Raw genomic sequence first — 15150 nt, forward strand, 5'->3', positions numbered from 1 at the left:
AACAAAATACATTGTTAAGCTTTTTAATCAGTGGTGAAAATATTTCAAGTGAAATACTTTTGAAGTTTTAATAAACATATTTTGACATACGAAACTATAATTTCTAAAAAGTTGTGATTACGCAACGTTTTGTTTTGACTGTTCGCCGGCTAAACGACCGAAGCAGTTGTCAGCTTATACATTGATTCACACAGAATGAGGGCCTTAATAGGTGCTACATTAATCTTAGGAGTAAAGGAGATGGTTAAATATGTGTCAATGAGACATTAAAAGAACAACTAAAATAATCAAATGACATTTAGAGGACAATTTCATCAGTTTATATATAATATGTTGCAAAGGGGGGAGGGGGTATCAGGTCTGTCCGCACTTAATGCACTTAATACACTTTAGTGCCCTATACTTTCGACCCTACACGTTTGCACCCAAGGTCCGTTCGCATTCTCCACGTTCAGGCCCATTTTTGTTGAGCCTGCAACCAAAAGAAAGATTGACATAGGGATAGTGATGCTTAGTCCGAGATTACTCTGACGTCCAACAGCTGTTATGCCAGACAAGCTGGGGCGGCCCCACCTTTTCTGGCATAACAGCCGTTGGACGTCAGAGTAATCTCGGACTAAGTGATGCTGTGGCGTTAGCTAACTTTTTAAAAGCTTTATATTCTAGAAGGTGGAAGACCTGGATGTTTCATACTTTGTATTTAGAGGCCTCATGTTACGAAGTTTTCGTCAGTCACATGTCAAATGTTCTTGACCTCATTTTCAGGGACCACTTGAAAAAAATGTTCAGATTTTTTGTAATGTTTAATTCTCTCTTATTTTAAATAATAGAATAATAATATTTGGTATATGCATACCTTGCAAGGTCCTCATGCCTATCAGACAGTTTTCACTTGACCTTGACCTCATTTCATGGATCAGTGAACAAGGTTAAGTTTTGGTGGTCAAGTCCATATCTCAGATACTATAAGCAATAGGGCTAGTATATATGGTGTATGGAATGATTGTAAGGTGTACATGTCTAGCGGGCAGATTTCATCTGACCTTGACCTCATTTTCATGGTTGAGTGGTCAAAGTTAAGTTTTTGAGTTTTGGTCTGTTTTATCTAATACTATATGCCATAGGTCAACTTTATTTGGTGTATGGAAATATTTTATGACCTATATGTCAGTCGTACATGTTTTATTTGACCTTGAGCTCATTTTCACAGTTCATGGCTCAGTGTTAAGTTTTTGTGTTTTGGTCTATTTTTCTAAAACTATAAGTAATAGGTCAAAAGTATTTGTTGTAAAGAAGCATTGTTAGCTGTACATGTCTGTCTGGCATGGTTCATCTTACCTTGACCTCATTTTCATGGTTCATTGGTCTTTGATTAGTTATCTTGGTAAATGTTAAGTTTATGTGACAGTTTTTAATAAAGCTTTATACTTAGGACTATCAACATAATATCAATGATTAGTAAAGAAGGCGAGACATTTCAGCATGTGCACTCTTGTTAATGCATTTATAGCTTGGCATGCGTATACACAATCCCTTCCTCACAAATGTTTAATTTCTTCATCTATCAATATAATAATAAAAACTACACAATCCCTTCCTCTTAAATGTTTAATTTCTTCATCTACCAATATAATGATAAAAATTATCAATTCATTGCCTGTATATGAAAAAAGACTAAATGCATATTTTTAATATTTATTTGGAAAAAGTAATTTAAATAAAAAAATGTTTTCTTGTTGCTTCTCGTCTCTAAAATTATTCTTCTTGTCGCTTCTTGACGCTTCTTGTGGCTAATTAGTGAAACCTGTAAAACATTGAAGATTTTGAATGAAAAACACAAGATAATTGTTTTCAACATTCAACACACAAAAGAAAACGTAGTCAGTATCTCACTTCATTTTGAAACAAGTCTATGAAACAAAGTTATAGCAATACACTAACCAAAACATGATTAAGAGTTATTCAACACAATATTTAGAAAGGATTTTTATATTTTTAACAATTATTAAATACACTATCCAAAACATGATTAAGATTTTAGATTAAAAAAAAAATGCGGTCTCACTTATAATGACAACAATTATACCTATAAGAATACACTTTCCAAAACTTAATTACAAAGTTATTAAACACAAAACCAATTAAAATTGGGAGCAAACATGTAGGGTGCGAAAGTGAAAGGGGGCGAACATGAGTGGATTCGGAGGAGGGGAGGGGTGGTGGTAGCAGGCATCCTGATTCAGAAATTCTGGGCTTAAAACATGAAATCCTGACATCTTGAAAATCGAAAAAAGAATTCCGAGATCCTAAAAGCATCAATCCTGAAATCCCAAGCTTAAAAACAACCTTAATAAAGGTCCTATCCCCCCTCTTGCATCCCAGACATCTATTTCCCGCCTCTTGCATCTGAGACATCTATTTCTTTGAGAAAAGGAAATGCCCTTTACTTTCAGGTGTCGAATGGTCATTTTCAGCTACCATCAAATTGATAAAAATCTTACCTTAAAGCTTTAAAATATCCTTATGGTTCGTTAGAGGTCTCAAATAATTATTGTTACCGTCTTTCCTGGATAAAATTAAATGTGATTTTTCTAAATCAGTCAATTGTTTTGGAGGTCTAAATGAAAGTGTACATTTTATCACCCAAAAGCACTGTTCATATCATTTGGCATGAACTTTTCCAGTTTTTTGTCAGGAATGTACCACAGCATGACCAAGCGGTAACTACCCTTGAGGCAAGTGAGACAAATGCCTCACTAAAATTTGACACTGATTCATTTGTTGTTCTGTCTCAACCTTAATTTCTATAACTTGTCATCATTCCTTTTAAACTATTCTTCCTGGTCAGCATCTCAACGGGTGACGTTTCTTGATAACTTTTACCTATAATCATTATGGATTTTTAGTTAAAAACAGGCTCTTGCAGAAAAAGGAAAAGCTACATTGAAGGTAAAGAAGGAATAATTGTAGTGAACTAGTTTTTTGTGAGCAGAGATTAAATATCGCATACAACTTCAATAGGATAAGTCGACTGACAAATCAAGTACTGGTTTTCGGAAGGGGACAGTCCTGTCTGCGTATTTTTTCACGAACTTTAATCTTTCTCTTTATAAATAAATAAAATATAATTAATTTGAAACATGAATGCATGGATTAGCTTTTATCCATGATGATATTTCTGTAACCTTAAAAATTGAAAGAATATTCCATATTCCAATTTGATATTATTGAGGAATGGTAGAACCTTTAACACAGGATTTTGTCTTTACTTATTCAGGACAACAGAATTTCGTTTCTTTATAATCGGGGATTCGGAATCGGACACCCCTAACCCCTAAATTTATAGATTCTGGAACTAAAATACCACCAACTATTTCCAGAAATAATTTGAAATTACGGAACTTCATATAAACGTCAAAAACTCCATTCCAATTCCCCTGTTCCCATATCATGTATACTTACTCTTTGGATAGAATCATATACATGTATCTTATCTCATTCTATCCCTAGTTTGTCTACTCTTTGTCAACATAAAAGCGAGTTTAATATTTTGTAACTGCGACTGATGGTGCTTACAGAAAGCTTAATTATCTTTTGCAAATAAAACTGTTACTACAGATGCTGCTCCCGAATTGCTGATGGAGAAGGAATTGGAAGAAGACATTGATCATTGTGTTGATGATAATGTGCTACCTATAGAAACACAGACTGCCCTGAAACGACGGAAAACTTGGAAAAGAGAATGCATGAGTGACGAGAGATTGTGCGGTCTTGTCATGCTCCATGTTCATCGTGATAAGGATATCAGCAGACCAAATTATGATTCGAAAACGATTTGACTGAACCAGCCATAGAAAAATTTGGCAAACTCTACTGAACCGATGTTTGTTCTATGTTCTAGCAGCAGACTCAAATCAGTCATATTTGGATGATTATTTTACTCATAAATTTAAAAAAGTTGTTAAAAATTTTGTGTTAGTAATTAAAAGTCTTAAAATATGAAAAATTAATATAAAAAGTGTCCTAATTCAAAACATTATCAAGCTCTCTAAAAATGCCTAGAATGCAGGATTTTGCACCATTCATTTCATACCCTCAAAAAAATAATTTGCCTCACCAAAATAAGATGCCTAGTTACGGCCTTGAATGACCCTCATCTACCCTTTCTTTTAAAATAACAAAGTCCAAAATTTGGTTAGCAGGCATGACTTAAGAACAACAAACTTTATATACCAGTATAAATAATATCGCATAATAGTGTTGATTAAAGATTCAATCATTCTAGACCCCTTTGTTTTCCTCCTAGATAATATGACTAATGAGCAACAAGTTTGGGGTTGAAAACGATTCAGATACATATATATATATAATACATTTAGATGTCATTATTAAACCGTTACCTTAGCTGGTGCATCATCAAACAGTGCATTTAGGATTTGCTATTTATAGGGGTCATAACCTCACCTGAACTTTGTCATTATACAGGTATTGACACTTTTAAATTAAATCATTGACCAAAAAATATATATCTCTACAAATATCCAGTTGTAGAAGGAAAACAATATGAAAAATATGAAACATTTCAATGAAGATTACTATTAAATGGCCCAATTTAAAACAAACAATTTAAGAAATTGTCCACTTTTCAATATTTTAATGATTTAAACAAGGTCATTGACGAGACAAAGATTTAACGGCTTTCTAGGACTCATTTGAACAAAATTTATGTGCATATAATTTGACATATGTCATGTATGTTAACAAGTATGTTAAAAACAAATAAAGATTAATTTATATATCTATTTTAGGTGGAGGTACTGGTTTTGTGGGCCGTCATTTAACTAAAGCTTTACAAGAAAATGGTTATAAAGTAACAAAAGTTTCCAGAAAGACAGGACCAGACACTATTACCTGGGTAAAGAATATGAGCTTTATTAGTTGTGGTTCAAACTTTATAATCAAAGCATTTCAATGAAGAGTTCCAAATTTTAATATATTGCTGTACGTATATATTTGCCTGATTCTATCTATCCTCCATTGGACAATGAGCATAACCCAAACTGTAGGTAACAATCTATGTTATTGACATGTGTACGAACATTATTAACCATAAATCTCAACATGAAGCTATACAACACCTTATGACTGATCTTCTAATGGTACATATGCATTTTTCACTTGTAAACATATACAGGTGTTTTTACCTACATGACTTACTGTGGAATTTAATTAATGTTGATAATCCTGGTCATGGGTTACCAATTTTGCATTGCTTTCATTTGAAATGGGAGAACCAAGAATTTAAACACTTGATGAAATATAACTTTTAAGTTGCCTTGCAAAAGGCTAATGCTAAAACCACAAAAATAAAATACTCTAGGAATAGCAATTTTTTTCTACAACTACTTCAATTGATACATGTACCAATGAAAATAAAGAAACCCACAGAATCTTAATTTAGATATTGTATTTTTTTTAGAAAGATATAAATAAAAATGGAATACCAGATGATGTGACAGCTGTAGTGAATTTAGCTGGAGCTAATATACTTAATCCTCTAAAAAGGTTAGACATACAATTTCCCTTCAGAGATAGTAATGTCTCTAGTTTTTGCGACTTGTTTCTCAAAAAACTTATGATCAAAATTGATTGTAAATCATTTATGATAAAATGGGTTTTTTTGTGAAAAGAGTAGCTGAGATATACAATTTTACCTATTTATATTAATCTGTTATATATAGATAATAATATTTCTGCAGCCCCTCACTTTAATACAATTCTCCAAACCCATTCCTCTTTAAAAAAAAAAGTAGATAAGGATATTTTCAAAGCTAAAGCCATAGAGAATAACTAACTTTAATAAAGTAGATACATTTTGAAGAGGAGGGTGCGTTGCTGAAGATTGTGCACTTAAATTTTTAGAGGCTACAATTCAAACAAATATGTATTTATGAACTTAATTTTGAAACACAACTTAAAAATATCAAATGTATCACAAATGATAAAACAAAACTGTTATATGTGGTTAGACAGAACAAGTACTCATATCTATTTTCCCAAAAATATCACACACATATCCCCAATTTTATAAAGGTAATTATACTTATATAGTTTGAACATATTTTATTGATTAAAAGGACAAGTGGATCAGACACAATTTTTTATATTCCTTTTATAAAGGTATGTCAAAATTTGTTGAAAGTGTAGAAATAGATATCAAAACAACCGTCTACTAACCAGTTCAACCATAATGGGGATAATGGAACCTACTGGATTTATGAAAAATTTACTTAGATTAAGTTAATTTAGTTTAGTGAGCTTCTGAAAAGGATCCCTAGGCTCTTTTCACAAAATATTTAATGAGTAAAATTGATTAAAAGAAATACTGAAATGTACAGGACTTATAATTTTTTTCTCTCATAAGATCTATCATGAAATCAGTCGCTGACTTTTATTTGGCACTTAGTTATTATTTGACATATATATTTGATTTGATTGAGACTTTATTTCTTCAGGTGGAATCAAGCTTATAAAGATGAGGTGGTCAGTAGTAGAGTAGAAACAACAAAAACCTTAGCTAATGCAATAATATCAGCTAAGATCCCTCCTAAAGTATTTGCTACAATTTCTGGTGTTGGTAGGTATATCTAGTGTTGTGTTTATACAACTGATATTTCTATATGTTTATTTTGTATAAAAAGAGATCATGTGTGAAAGTCAACCAAACATCTATCCATTATTTCAATTTTGATAAGTATCAAAGAAACCTCAGGAGACATTACTGTAAATTTAGAGTTATTGTGTATAATGCACTGGGTGAGTATCGCAATAAAAGGAAATTGCATTCTGAATATATGATACATATATACAGTATGAAGGTTTTCTGGAATTTGCAATAAGTATAAGAATAATAAATGCATGCAATAATTTCTTAATTCACAGTGCTTCACAGACCCTTTTCATGAAACATTAAAATTAGATACTGGACATAGTCACACAACAATTAGCAATTAAGTTTGATTGGGGATTCAAATTAAAAAAAAAGCAACATTTGTTCAATACTTTGCCAAAAATCATTTATTTAATGTTAATTCCAATAATAATTAAGTTATCTCCCTTTATGGCTCATCTATATGATAAAAATTAATCACCCAAAAGGTATTCTGTATTGGTAAAAACAATTGTAATAATAAGATAAGATTTATTTTTATTAAGAAAAAAAATCTTACAAATGAATTTCATTCTCCTCAAACAACACTGAAAACACCTATAACATGTGTTGTAATGAAGGATTCTAATGCAACAACGTTTGTAACGTTCATTTTGATTGGTTAACGTCACTTTCTTACATGGCATCAATTGACAATTGATGCTATGGGACGTACGCGCAAGCGCAGACGGCATATGACATATTTTAAATACATATTTTAACGTTGTTTTCTGTCAGTTTCATTAGAATGGAGATAACAATATTGTATTTTTAGCTCCGACGGTATCAATTTTGGATTTGATGGTCGCAAATACCCGTTTACTGTCTCCGCAAACGCGTCGCCAGTAAACTTAATTTGCGACCATCAAATCCCCAATTGATGCCGTCGGAGCTTAAAATACAATACAGTTATCTCTTATTATACAGATGACACATAAGTAATAATGCCACCAATTGTATCATATGCATTTCGAATGTTTAGAAACATATTCATCAAAATTTCTACAAAAATAAAGAGGGTAAATGTACATGGCAAATGAAAACTTCAACTGGGAGTGCGCTCACTAAATGTGCTAAAGGATTTCCATGTCCCTCATTTTATAATTTTCAGTTAAAATGAATGATGGGTATCATATTCATTCCTGATATCCTACAGCTGTGTAATATTTCATCAATATCTGTTAAGCTGTTAAGAATGAGTTGTGTTTACAATAAATGCTTGTTAATTGAGTTTGATTATATAAATACTTGTAGGTAATTTTTTTTATCTAATGAGGCAGGCAATTCTTAATAAGTTTATTAATGAATAATTATTTTCATTGTGATTATGACCAGTTACAAGTCCAAATCATGTGAATAAAGAGTTAAGCAATATCAAAGCTCAAAGTTGAATTTCATTTACAGCAATATACAAACCAAACCCCACATTGGAATACACAGAGGACAGTGATGTAGAACCATACGATTTCCTATCACAGTTAGTGGTAGATTGGGAACATGCAGCCAAATTACCTGAATCTCATAGCTGTAGACAAGTTACAGTTAGATCAGGTAATTTATACTTTGATAACTGTAGACTCGGAACAATCAGCCAAATTACCTGAATCTCATAGCTGTAGACAAGTTACAGTTAGATCAGGTAATTTATACTTTGATAACTGTAGACTCAGAACTATCAGCCAAATTACCTGAATCTCATAGCTGTAGACAAGTTACAGTTAGATCAGGTAATTTATACTTTGATAACTGTAGACTCGGAACAATCAGCCAAATTACCTGAATCTCATAGCTGTAGACAAGTTACTGTTAGATCAGGTAATTTATACTTTGATAACTGTAGACTCGGAACAATCAGCCAAATTACCTGAATCTCATAGCTGTAGACAAGTTACAGTTAGATCAGGTAATTTATACTTTGATAACTGTAGACTCAGAACTATCAGCCAAATTACCAGAATCTCATAGCTGTAGACAAGTTACAGTTAGATCAGGTAATTTATACTTTGATAACTGTAGACTCGGAACAATCAGCCAAATTACCTGAATCTCATAGCTGTAGACAAGTTACAGTTAGATCAGGTAATTTAAACTTTGATAACTGTAGACTCGGAACAATCAGCCAAATTACCAGAATCTCATAGCTGTAGACAAGTTACAGTTAGATCAGGTAATTTATACTTTGATAACTGTAGACTCGGAACAATCAGCCAAATTACCTGAATCTCATAGCTGTAGACAAGTTACAGTTAGATCAGGTAATTTATACTTTGATAACTGTAGACTCAGAACTATCAGCCAAATTACCTGAATCTCATAGATGTAGACAAGTTACAGTTAGATCAGGTAATTTATACTTTGATAACTGTAGACTCGGAACAATCAGCCAAATTACCTGAATCTCATAGCTGTAGACAAGTTACTGTTAGATCAGGTAATTTATACTTTGATAACTGTAGACTCAGAACAATCAGCCAAATTACCAGAATCTCATAGCTGTAGACAAGTTACAGTTAGATCAGGTAATTTATACTTTGATAACTGTAGACTCGGAACAATCAGCCAAATTACCAGAATCTCATAGCTGTAGACAAGTTACAGTTAGATCAGGTAATTTATACTTTGATAACTGTAGACTCAGAACTATCAGCCAAATTACCTGAATCTCATAGCTGTAGACAAGTTACTGTTAGATCAGGTAATTTATACTTTGATAACTGTAGACTCAGAACAATCAGCCAAATTACCAGAATCTCATAGCTGTAGACAAGTTACAGTTAGATCAGGTAATTTATACTTTGATAACTGTAGACTCGGAACAATCAGCCAAATTACCAGAATCTCATAGCTGTAGACAAGTTACAGTTAGATCAGGTAATTTATACTTTGATAACTGTAGACTCAGAACAATCAGACAAATTACCAGAATCTCATAGCTGTAGACAAGTTACAGTTAGATCAGGTAATTTATACTTTGATAACTGTAGATTCGGAACAATCAGACAAATTACCAGAATCTCATAGCTGTAGACAAGTTACAGTTAGATCAGGTCATTTATACTTTGATAACTGTAGATTCCGAACAATCAGACAAATTACCAGAATCTCATAGCTGTAGACAAGTTACAGTTAGATCAGGTAATTTATACTTTGATAACTGTAGACTCGGAACAATCAGACAAATTACCAGAATCTCATAGCTGTAGACAAGTTACAGTTAGATCAGGTAATTTATACTTTGATAACTGTAGACTCAGAACAATCAGCCAAATTACCAGAATCTCATAGCTGTAGACAAGTTACTGTTAGATCAGGTAATTTATACTTTGATAACTGTAGACTCGGAACAATCAGCCAAATTACCAAAATCTCATAGCTGTAGACAAGTTACTGTTAGATCAGGTAATTTATACTTTGATAACTGTAGACTAGGAACAATCAGGGAAATTACCAGAATCTCATAGCTGTAGACAAGTTACAGTTAGATCAGGTAATTTATACTTTGATAACTGTAGACTCGGAACAATCAGCCAAATTACCTGAATCTCATAGCTGTAGACAAGTTACAGTTAGATCAGGTAATTTATACTTTGATAACTGTAGACTCAGAACTATCAGCCAAATTACCAGAATCTCATAGCTGTAGACAAGTTACAGTTAGATCAGGTAATTTATACTTTGATAACTGTAGACTCGGAACAATCAACCAAATTACCTGAATCTCATAGCTGTAGACAAGTTACAGTTAGATCAGGTAATTTATACTTTGATAACTGTAGACTCAGAACTATCAGCCAAATTACCTGAATCTCATAGATGTAGACAAGTTACAGTTAGATCAGGTAATTTATACTTTGATAACTGTAGACTCGGAACAATCAGCCAAATTACCTGAATCTCATAGCTGTAGACAAGTTACTGTTAGATCAGGTAATTTATACTTTGATAACTGTAGACTCAGAACTATCAGCCAAATTACCTGAATCTCATAGCTGTAGACAAGTTACTGTTAGATCAGGTAATTTATACTTTGATAACTGTAGACTCAGAACAATCAGCCAAATTACCAGAATCTCATAGCTGTAGACAAGTTACAGTTAGATCAGGTAATTTATACTTTGATAACTGTAGACTCGGAACAATCAGCCAAATTACCAGAATCTCATAGCTGTAGACAAGTTACAGTTAGTTTCAGGTAATTTATACTTTGATAACTGTAGACTCAGAACAATCAGACAAATTACCAGAATCTCATAGCTGTAGACAAGTTACAGTTAGATCAGGTAATTTATACTTTGATAACTGTAGACTCGGAACAATCAGCCAAATTACCAGAATCTCATAGCTGTAGACAAGTTACAGTTAGATCAGGTAATTTATACTTTGATAACTGTAGACTCGGAACAATCAGCCAAATTACCAGAATCTCATAGCTGTAGACAAGTTACAGTTAGATCAGGTAATTTATACTTTGATAACTGTAGACTCAGAACAATCAGACAAATTACCAGAATCTCATAGCTGTAGACAAGTTACAGTTAGATCAGGTCATTTATACTTTGATAACTGTAGATTCGGAACAATCAGACAAATTACCAGAATCTCATAGCTGTAGACAAGTTACAGTTAGATCAGGTAATTTATACTTTGATAACTGTAGACTCGGAACAATCAGACAAATTACCAGAATCTCATAGCTGTAGACAAGTTACAGTTAGATCAGGTAATTTATACTTTGATAACTGTAGACTCAGAACAATCAGCCAAATTACCAGAATCTCATAGCTGTAGACAAGTTACTGTTAGATCAGGTAATTTATACTTTGATAACTGTAGACTCGGAACAATCAGCCAAATTACCAGAATCTCATAGCTGTAGACAAGTTACTGTTAGATCAGGTAATTTATACTTTGATAACTGTAGACTCGGAACAATCAGGGAAATTACCAGAATCTCATAGCTGTAGACAAGTTACTGTTAGATCAGGTCATTTATACTTTGATAACTGTAGACTCGGAACAATCAGCCAAATAATCAGAATCTCATAGCTGTAGACAAGTTACAGTTAGATCAGGTAATTTATACTTTGATAACTGTAGACTCAGAACTATCAGCCAAATTACCTGAATCTCATAGCTGTAGACAAGTTACAGTTAGATCAGGTAATTTATACTTTGATAACTGTAGACTCAGAACTATCAGTCAAATTACCAGAATCTCATATTTGTAGACAAGTTACTGTTAGATCAGGTAATTTATACTTTGATAACTGTAGACTTGGAACAATCAGCCAAATAACCAGAATCTCATAGCTGTAGACAAGTTACAGTTAGATCAGGTAATTTATACTTTGATAACTGTAGACTCGGAACAATCAGCCAAATTACCAGAATCTCATAGCTGTAGACAAGTTACAGTTAGATCAGGTAATTTATACTTTGATAACTGTAGACTCGGAACTATCAGCCAAATTACCTGAATCTCATAGCTGTAGACAAGTTACAGTTAGATCAGGTAATTTATACTTTGATAACTGTAGATTGGAACAATCAGACAAATTACCAGAATCTCATAGCTGTAGACAAGTTACAGTTAGATAAGGTAATTTATACTTTGATAACTGTAGACTCAGAACAATCAGCCAAATTACCTGAATCTCATAGCTGTAGACAAGTTACTGTTAGATCAGGTCATTTATACTTTGATAACTGTAGACTCGGAACAATCAGACAAATTACCAGAATCTCATAGCTGTAGACAAGTTACAGTTAGATCAGGTAATTTATACTTTGATAACTGTAGACTCAGAACAATCAGCCAAATTACCAGAATCTCATAGCTGTAGACAATTTACTGTTAGATCAGGTAATTTATACTTTGATAACTGTAGACTCGGAACAATCAGACAAATTACCAGAATCTCATAGCTGTAGACAAGTTACAGTTAGATCAGGTAATTTATACTTTGATAACTGTAGACTCGGAACAATCAGACAAATTACCAGAATCTCATAGCTGTAGACAAGTTACAGTTAGATCAGGTCATTTATACTTTGATAACTGTAGACTCGGAACAATCAGACAAATTACCAGAATCTCATAGCTGTAGACAAGTTACAGTTAGATCATAGATATAGGAAGATGTGGTGTGAGTGCCAATGAGACAACTCTCCATCCAAATAACAATTTAAAAATTAAACCATTATAGGTTAAAGTACGGCCTTCAACACGGAGCCTTGGCTCACACCGAACAACAAGCTACAAAGGGCCCCAAAATTACTAGTGTAAAACCATTCAAACGGGAAAACCAACGGTCTAATTTTATACTTTGATAACTGTAGACTCGGAACAATCAGACAAATTACCAGAATCTCATAGCTGTAGACAAGTTACAGTTAGATCAGGTAATTTATACCTTGATAACTGTAGACTCGAAAGAACTTAGGTTTCGAGGCTTAAAATGTGACTATTTGTTTGTTTTTTGAGAAATAATATAACCCCAAAAAAATGATATTCAAAATGGTGGCTTTCTTAATTACGGACTGGTAGAATGTGGAATCTAACCCCTCAAAATATTTGTCATTGTCCAATGAAAATTATCGTTACAAACTAGTTGCATTAGAATTCCTTATTACTAGTATTTTAATAGTTTTTAAGTCATTGTGAAATGAAATATGGTAGAAAATGGACATCAAATAAAACACAGCACAAAAATTAGTAGAAATGGTCCATAATGTATATCTTTGCTTATATGTAGAAAAAAGATTGAAGAATATTTATTTTATTTAACAGGAGTGGTACTGGGAAGAGATGGTGGAATGATCCAGCAGTTGTATTTTCCATTTTATTTAGGTCTTGGTGGAACCATTGGTTTACGTGGCGACCAATGGTTGCCATGGATACATGTCTCAGATCTAGCTGGAATTTTCATGCATGCAATAAATAATGATAAGGTTCGTGGCATATTAAATGGAACAGCTGAATCAGCTACAAATGCAGACTTTACAAAAGCATTTGCAGGTGCATTATGTAGGCCTGCAATTTTTCCAACACCTGGTTTTGTTATGAACATTGTGTTTGGTAGTGACCGTGCTAAAGTCATATTAGAGGGACAAAATGTTAAACCTAAAAGAACATTAGAATCAGGATACCAGTATAAATATTATGATGTAAAAACTGCATGTAAAAATTGTGTAAGTTGAAGTGTGAATGATTAAAAATTGTTTTCTATTTAGTCTTAAAGTGTTTGCTTTATTTATTGACCTATATAGATAAAGGAAGATGTGGTATGAGTGCCATTGAGACAACTCTCCATTCAAGTCACAATTTATAGAAATAAACAATTATAGGTCAAGGTATGGTCTTCAACCGAACAGTAAGCTATAAAGGGACCCAAAAATTACTAGTGTAAAACCATTCAAATGGGAAAACCAACGGTCTAATCACTCTCATCTATATAAAAAAACAGAAACTAGAAACACTTATGCGAGACTGTATTTATGTTTCTCAAAGTAAATACCATATATAAATTAAAATTGGTATCCTCAAAAATAATTGAATCCAGAGGCGGATTATTATTTGTTAAAATATATAAGAATTTAGTAAACAGAAAATTGAGGATCAATGAATCTGAAAATGAACTGTTATTCCAGAAACATGTCTCGGATTTTTGTAATTTCAATAATGCAAATGTTGAAATAAAAAATAGCAACACTTTAACATGTAAGTTTAGCAAATCAAAAGTCAATGACCTATGACTGAAGGTACATGGCTAAACAATCTCCATGGAAATGAGATGTGCCAAAGCTTATACAGCTGCATACCAATTATCATTAACCTACGACTAGTGGTTCCCCATAAACTGACCTAATCACAAACTAATACACGAAAACTAAGCAAAAGTTTCAAAGTCAATAGACCATAACTGAGGGGGCGGGGTCAAATAATCTCCATGGTAATGAGATGTGCCAATACTTATACAAATGCATACCAAATATCTTTGACTTACCACTAGTATATAAAAAAGAAGATGTGGTATGATTGCCAATGAGACAACTATCCTAAAAAGACCAAAATGACAGAAACATTAACAACTATAGGTCACCGTACGGCCTTCAACAATGAGCAAAGCCCATACCCCATAGTCAGCTATAAAAGGTCCTGATAAAACAATGTAAAACAATTCAAACAAGAAAACTAACGGCCTTATTTATGTAAAAAAAATGAATGAAAAACAAATATGTAACACATAATCAAAGGACAACCACTGAATTACAGGCCCTGAGTAGTTCACCATAAACTAGACCTAATTACAAACTAATACATTGTTGACGCTGCCAACGCCAGAAACAGCATACCTATGTCTTGCTTTTTGACTTCATCAAACGAGACAAAAACATTACTTACATGGTATGGCATGTTCATATGAAGAATGAAAACAAAT

The 15150-nt window shown here is 32.8% G+C and overlaps 1 protein-coding gene across 1 annotated transcript; it reads left to right on the plus strand.

The window, feature by feature from the left end:
- The first annotated feature begins 104 nt into the window (after positions 1-104).
- On the plus strand, positions 105-13938 carry LOC134720749 (epimerase family protein SDR39U1-like). The gene is made up of 6 exons (XM_063583234.1): positions 105-211; positions 4809-4915; positions 5480-5565; positions 6516-6637; positions 8114-8260; positions 13500-13938. The coding sequence occupies exons 1-6, from the start codon at positions 196-198 to the stop codon at positions 13907-13909; spliced, it is 888 nt and encodes a 295-aa protein (XP_063439304.1). The 5' UTR covers positions 105-195; the 3' UTR covers positions 13910-13938.
- The last annotated feature ends 1212 nt before the right edge of the window (positions 13939-15150 follow it).

Source organism: Mytilus trossulus, chromosome 6 (genome assembly GCF_036588685.1).
Source record: "Mytilus trossulus isolate FHL-02 chromosome 6, PNRI_Mtr1.1.1.hap1, whole genome shotgun sequence".
NCBI lineage: Eukaryota > Metazoa > Mollusca > Bivalvia > Mytilida > Mytilidae > Mytilus > Mytilus trossulus.

Bases quoted from the DNA above. Each gene is read 5' to 3' on its own strand.
- LOC134720749 (XM_063583234.1), top strand. The intron at 4,916-5,479 runs GTAAAGAATATG...TATTTTTTTTAG, and splicing joins GACCAGACACTATTACCTGG to AAAGATATAAATAAAAATGG. The intron at 8,261-13,499 runs GTAATTTATACT...TTTATTTAACAG, and splicing joins ACAAGTTACAGTTAGATCAG to GAGTGGTACTGGGAAGAGAT.